The sequence below is a fragment of the Oncorhynchus mykiss genome, chromosome 2 (assembly GCF_057628025.1).
Source record: "Oncorhynchus mykiss isolate SJ-2025 chromosome 2, ASM5762802v1, whole genome shotgun sequence".
Taxonomy (NCBI): domain Eukaryota; kingdom Metazoa; phylum Chordata; class Actinopteri; order Salmoniformes; family Salmonidae; genus Oncorhynchus; species Oncorhynchus mykiss.
The window spans coordinates 61004058-61011246 of NC_143023.1; the positions used below are offsets into that span (position 1 = coordinate 61004058).

At 41.3% G+C, this 7189-nt stretch overlaps 1 protein-coding gene across 1 annotated transcript; it reads left to right on the forward strand.

Moving 5' to 3' along the window:
* LOC110493059 (troponin T type 3a (skeletal, fast)) lies at positions 1-6920 on the forward strand. The gene is made up of 9 exons (XM_090215268.1): positions 1-14; positions 1404-1443; positions 1561-1677; positions 1973-2050; positions 2172-2285; positions 2472-2584; positions 2853-2943; positions 3452-3492; positions 6887-6920. The coding sequence occupies exons 1-9, from the start codon at positions 1-3 to the stop codon at positions 6918-6920; spliced, it is 642 nt and encodes a 213-aa protein (XP_090071394.1).
* The last annotated feature ends 269 nt before the right edge of the window (positions 6921-7189 follow it).

Here is a 7189-nt window from a genome sequence, read left to right on the forward strand (position 1 = left end):
ATGCCGAAGCTTAGGTAGAGTATGCAGCCTATGGCTTATTAGTCAGCCCTTGTTGCCATTGCTAACGCTGTTTATTTTGCTTTCATTTTCATTGCTTGCTGCATGCAGAGGTCGTTGAAGAGGAAGGTATGTTGATTAAAGATGAATTATCTGTGTCACGCTGGTTGGTATATAGGAATGCGTATCTATATATTGTCCATGTCCCAGGTCTGAGGTCTCGCTGTATTGGGGGAATGTCTGCTCTGTCATAACTGTTTGTCAGATCTAGAATTACTGTGAAATTGGCTGACTGGTAGGACAAAGAAAAACTACACATCAGTTAATCAAATCAATTTTTTTAATGGTGTATTTTGGGAAAGAAATAAGAAAAAGGATGGAAGAATATGAAATGCTAACATTTGCTTAACCGCGCAGTGACCCCACTGTTCAACCCTCCCTGCTATGCCCACTCACGATTAGCACGGCATGTACCAAACCCATAACAAGAGAAAGAACATGCTCTTCTAACAACGAAATCTGTGTTGTCTTGCTTGTGAAAATGGTGTGCGGGTCAAACGATAAACATGACACAGTTAGAACGTTTCTCTTTTAAAGTTAAACACTTTGCTTGTCTTTCAGCAGTAATATTTTTCATTCGAATATTTTCCTGTAATATAAGTAGACGTCAATTATTCTAAAATAAGATCACGCTTTAGAAATAAATCAAGCACACATAACACATGTCCACATTCTTCAATGTGTGTGCAAAGCTGTTTATGTCATATCTGAGATTTGGATTATTCTTTTGGTGGTTATTTCTCTGCTGATTTTCATAGCACTAACAAACATCCACCACCTCAAATTGAAAGCCAGGCATTTTGGGGATATCTACCGCAGATTTTTTTCTCTCCATTTAATGTCGAAACAAATCAAATATTCATTCAAGTAATGCCTGAATCTTTTTTTGCCTGATAATTACTCATTTGCTTTATGCTGATTTGTACATATCTAACCCAATAACATGTACTTGTCCTCCTCTTCATTTCTTAATATACAGCCCAAAAGCCACAGTTCAAGTAAGTCATCATTTCATGTAACCCCTCATTTGTTTGTACACATTTCTAGATGTGTATGATTACTACACAGAAATGGCTGCCTTCATATTTCCATTTCCATTTCAATCTCTCATAAAACAAAATACTACATTCTTAACTGTGGTAGTCAAAACCTTCAGCTGCCTTATTCTATATAGGCCTAACGCACCAAATATGATTTTTTCTTTCTTTTTTTTAGATATATATTTTGTTATTATTTCATTGTCCTTATTTCAGGTCAATTACGTGCGTAAAAAAAGAAACGTTTTTTTATTTTTTATTATTTTACTACCCATAGATTCACTGTATTTTTATATTGACACTTCTCAGGGTACCAAAGATTCCTGATGGCGATAAAGTGGACTTTGACGTAAGTAGCCCTGCACACATCATGACCATCTGGAGACAGCTGGCTGGATAATACCAGGGCTAATGTCAGAGTTGACGAGATGTACTTAACACATGGCTCTACTTCCTAACCTTACAGGACATTCAGAAAAAGCGTCAGAACAAGGATCTTGTTGAGCTGCAGGCCCTGATAGATGCTCACTTTGAGCACAGAAAGAAGGAGGAGGAAGAGCTCATCGCCCTCAAAGAAAGAATTGTGAGTAAGAATGAGTAAATTACATCACTCTGCATACACATGGGTCAAATTTGAAAATGAATACAAGGTCGTAAATAAAATCAAGGTTTTCTTATTGGACAAGTTCAGGCAGTTCACTCCTGCTTGCTTACATTTAGTTCCTGGTGAATACAACCATGACAAAATGATAAGACACTGCAATGCCCACTGGTGACCAAAGGTAATACAACCATGACAAAATGATAAGACACTGCAGTGCCCACTGGTGACCAAAGGTAATACAACCAACCATGTGTATCTGTGTGTCCGTCTGCAGGAGAAGCGTAGGGCTGAGAGGGCCGAGCAGAACAGGATCCGTAGCGAGAAGGAGAAGGAGCGCGCGGCGAGGCGTGAGGTTTGTGTCCTCCGCCAGTTCCACCATCGACCCCTCCGGGCTTTCTTCAACGATCGGCGTTCTGTCAACGTGGGACCGACAACTACAACACACTGACTCTGTGCTGTGATCTCTAATACAGGAGGAGAGGCTGAAGAGGGAGGAGGCAGATGCCAAGAAGAAGGCTGATGAGGACGCAAAGAAGAAGTCTGCCCTGTCCAGCATGGGCTCCAACTACAGCAGCCATCTGCAGAAGGTGACCTAGCGACCAGCCAGTCTTCACAGACCCATAACGTTATGAATAGAAAAAAATATCACTTACTTGTATACAACATGTAATTCAGAAGGAAAAAACAACAGAAAAATGAAACAATGAGTTGTGTGTTTACATGTGTGACCGATGGACTTGCCCCTTGTAACCACTGCCATTCACTTGTAACAGGCTGACTCAAAGAGAGGTGGGAAGAAGGAAACTGAGAGAGAGAAGAAGAAGAAGATCCTGGCAGGCAGACGCAAGGCCCTGAACATCGACCATCTGAATGAAGAGAAACTGAAGTAAGAAGCAGTTCAAGTAACAGACTTGGGCTTTATGTACAGTACGGTGTGTGTGGTGGTTTGTTTTGGCGAGGAGAATCAGGCCTACAGCAGGAAAAGTCAGGTACAAGTACAATAGCTTTTGCAACTGTCTCTCGTTATCTAAAATGAATGCACTTTAAGAACAACCTTCAGCCAATCAGAATCAAGTATTCAACCTCATGGTGTAAATATGGAATCTCCACAGAGAGTTTGAACTCACAGAGTCATCTTGCTTGCTCTGCTCTAGGGAGAAGGCAAAGGAGCTGCATGAATGGATGCAGACACTGGAATCTGAGAAGTTTGACCACATCGAGAGGCTGAAGAGGCAGAAGTATGAGGTATGTATCCGATGTCCTGGTTAAAGAAAAGAGAAATATACTATAAGTTATCCCAGAATCCACCATACATACATACATACAGCAATATGCACATCTGAAAGAATTGTGGACTGTTGAAGTTATGATATATTTTAAAGACACATTAAATTAAATGACGTAATCTTTTAATTTTACTCACTCTAATCAAGAGCTCAGCTGATAATATGACTGGCTCCGTTCTTAGAGCATATGCCTTTGTACACGACCGCATTCCCCCGTGGCAGTATGGACGGTACTGTTATTGACCGTGATCTGATAAAAACGTCTAGCTCAGTCACCACATGATCAGTTTTTTCCTTAGGTTTTTACAGACATACAAGATATTTTTTAGATACCCTGGAAAATTCCAAGTCTTACCCGAGTAAAATCAAGGGTGACAGCGGGCCACCAAGTCTCACCATCCGCTTGGTGGCCTCAGCCACACGGCCTCTCAGATATGAACACAACTCTGCTTTGATATCTCCTCCAGGTCACAACCCTGCGTAAGAGAGTGGAGGAGCTGAGTAAATTGTAAGTAGAGCTGGACAGTGGTCACAGCTCAGGGGGGCTCTGCCGCGCCACTGCGGTGCATGGTCTGAAACTTAATGAGAAAGTTGCATGTGAAACGTAACACAGAGGCGACTGAAACAGAGCAGACGGTTCCACGGTGGGTCGAGAAGACAAGAGAAGACACCAAATTAAATCTGAATGAATATTGAATATATTCCACTCATTCGGGTTGAACACGCCATGTTACAGACAGGTTATGACACATGGCATACTGTACCATGTCATTCCGAAACATTCCAGAGGTATTAGAGTGTGTCTATGTGCAAGCACAATAGATTGAGACCCAATCATAGACCCATAGGGAACTGCTGAGCTAAAAGCCAGTCACTAGTCAATTCTGAAGAAATGGTGTGATTCACAGGTAAGTGATTCTGTCTGGATTTCATTCCCACTGAAAGAAAGTGACAGAAACTCAGTATTGGTAGTGTCTGGCTAATCGTTTCTAACATGTCCTCCTCCCCTCAACTCTCTATCCTTGGCAATTTGGGGAGTCAATACTGACACACACACGCAGTCAGTCAGTCAGTCTGTCTCCTGTAAAATGCGCTGTTAAATTAGTCATTTCCAGGTCATCACTCCCAGGAACCGCATTGACGTGTTACAGAAACAGTAAGTAATGTAGCTTCCACCCCTATATCTTTCTGCCAAAACTGTTCAGGACAGTTTATGTCAGTTTATGGCTGAAAACATTACAGTTTAGAATCCACCAATGAGATTAAATGCTATTGAGTTAATCTCCTCCCTTCACTATCTGACAGAAGAAACCAGTTTGCTATAGAACAAGATTGACATTCATGTTACTGTATTGGCAAACATAGCCAGCCATTCATTCTGAATTTGCTATGACATTACTTATTTAGTACTCTTGGCCTTTTGGACATAAAACTCTTATACCTTTGGCAAAACACATATACAGTAGACACTGACAATCCAAATAACAAAGGATGTAGACCTACAACCAGGTTCAACAAAGAAAGCCAAGTTCTCGTGCATCACGTTCCTGAGCTGTAATGTAAGTAATGTAAGTCTCAAACCTTATTTTTTGGAATATACAGAGCATTTGAAATCTATTCAGACCCCTTGACTTTTTCACCATTTTGTTAGGTTACAGCCTTATTCTAAAATTGATTAAATAGTTTACACAATATCCCATAATGGCAAAGAAAAAAACACGTTTTTTATTAAGAATAAAACACTGAAATATTGCATTTACATAAGTACTCAGACCCTTTTTACTAGGTTGAAGCACCGCTGGCAGCGATTACAGACTCGAGTCTTCTTGGGTATTTTTTTTATTTTTTTTTATTTTACCTTTATTTAACTAGGCAAGTCAGTTAAGAACAAATTCTTATTAATGACGCTACAAGCTTGGCACACTTGTATTTTGGGAGTTTCTCCCATTCTTCTCTGCAGATTGTCTCAAGCTCTGTCAGGTTGGATGACGAGCATCGCTGCACAGCTACTTTTAGGTCTCTCCAGAGATGTTCGATCGGGTTCAAGTCCGGGCTCTGGCTGGGCCACTCAAGGACATTCAGAGACTTGTCCCGAAGCCACTCCTGCATTGTCTGGGCTGTGTGCTTAGTGTCATTGTCCTGTTGGAAGATAAACCTTCACCCCAGTCTGAGGTCCTGAGTGCTCTAGAGCAAGTTTTCATCAAGGATCTCTCTGTACTGTTCTCCGTTCGATCCTGACTAGTCTCCCAGTCCCTGCCGCTGAAAAACATCCCCACAGCATGATGCTGCCACCACAGTGCTTCACCATAGGGATGGTGCCAGGTTTCCTCCAGAAACATTCAGGCCAAATAGTTAAATCTTGGTTTCATTAGAACAGAAAATCTTGTTACTCATGATCTGAGAGTCTTTAGGTGCCTTTTGGCAAACTCCGAGCGGGCTGTCATGTACCTTTTACTGAGTAGTGGCTCCAGTCTGGCCACTCTACCATAAAGGCCTGATTGGTGGAGTGCTGCAGAGATGGTTGTCCTTCTGGAAGGTTCTCCCATCTCCACAGAGGAACTCTGGGTTCTGTTAAAGAGACCATCAGGTTCTTGGTCACCTCCCTGACCAAGGCCCTTCTAACCCCTATTCCTCTGTTTGCCCGGGCGGCCAGCTCTAGGAAGAGTCTTGGTGGTTCTAAACTTCTTCCATTTAAGAATGATGGAGGCCACTGTTCTTGGGGATCTTCAATGCTGCAGATATATATTTATTGGTACCCTTCCCTAGATCTGTGACTCGACACAATCCTGTCTCGGAGCTCTACGGACAATTCCTTCGACCACATGGCTTGGTTTTTGCTCTGACATGCACGGTCAACTTTGGGACCTTATGTAGACAGGTGCGGGCCTTTCCAAATCATGTCCAATCAATTGAATTTACCACAGGTGGACTCCATTCAAGTTGTAGAAACATCTCTAGGATGATCAATGGTAACAGGATGCACCAGAGCTCAATTTAGAGTCTCATAGCAAAGGGTCTGAATACTTATGTGAATGAGGTATTTCTGTTTTAGATTTTGTATAGATTTTTGCTTTGTCATTATGGGGTATTGTGTGTAGCTTGATGAGGAAAACATTTATTTAATACATTTTCAAATAAGGCTGTAAAGTAACAAAATGTGGAAATAGTCAAGGGATCTGAATAATTTCCAAATGTACTGTATAAGACTCTGGTTCTCTTTAATTCATGTGTTTACGTTGTGGGTATTGTCACATTGTCAAATGTTTCAAAAGCAAAGAAAATATATGAAAGCATCAAATCTGATCCTGAGGTAACTTTACATTTCTTAATTGTGAAGTCAATGAAATGCCTGTCCAATTACTAAATAGTGTGCTTTCAACGTTGAGCTTTGGACTGCAGTTTCTTTGCTCTCTCAGTGCCCCATTCTAATTTCTCGAAGCTATCATGTGTTTTACTGCCACCAAGGACCGGCTGTTAGCCTGATAGCCATAGGATGCGAAAAGAGATCATTTCCTCCATAAGGACAGAAAATACTCCATGAATCCTCACGAGCACAGTGGGATAGAACACCCGGGTCAGTGAGAGAATCATGTTATATTTCCTTTGCTTTCATTCATTCCATCATCACCTCCATTCCATGGTAAGTGCTGCATGGTGTGTCGAAAAGGATAAGCATGACAACTTGTTTTGAGTGGTCTTTTGTGATTGATGATTGTTAGTTAGACCAATATTAACATTAGAACAGCATAACTCACACATTTGCATCCATATCTAAAGTAATTTGGAAGTAAATTCAGTAACTTAAAGTCAATGTAAGTCTTTATTTATAGATGAACATGTGCATTGATTGTCTCTTCATGGGATGTCTCACTCTGTTTCTCTGTCTTTGTGACGTTTTACAGCTCCAAGAAGGGTAAAACGGTCCGCAGAAAGTAAACGGTACCGTTCTGCTGCTTGGAGCCCAGACTGCCACCGTACTACCGGACACGAGCATAATGCAGCAACAACAACACACACTTACGCTAAGATCATGGCTCGGACATGACTAACACTATGTCTTAATGTTTGCATATTCACAAAAGATGTGCTACGGTCTACAGACGTAGAACGGAGCCATTAGCTGCTGTTGTAGGAATTATCCCTCACGCTATCTCTCCCTGGACTGTTTGGTTCTCAGTATTTTGTAAATAAAGTGTGACTCTTCA

Bases quoted from the DNA above. Each gene is read 5' to 3' on its own strand.
- LOC110493059 (XM_090215268.1), top strand. The intron at 1,678-1,972 runs GTGAGTAAGAAT...GTCCGTCTGCAG, and splicing joins TCGCCCTCAAAGAAAGAATT to GAGAAGCGTAGGGCTGAGAG. The intron at 2,944-3,451 runs GTATGTATCCGA...TATCTCCTCCAG, and splicing joins TGAAGAGGCAGAAGTATGAG to GTCACAACCCTGCGTAAGAG.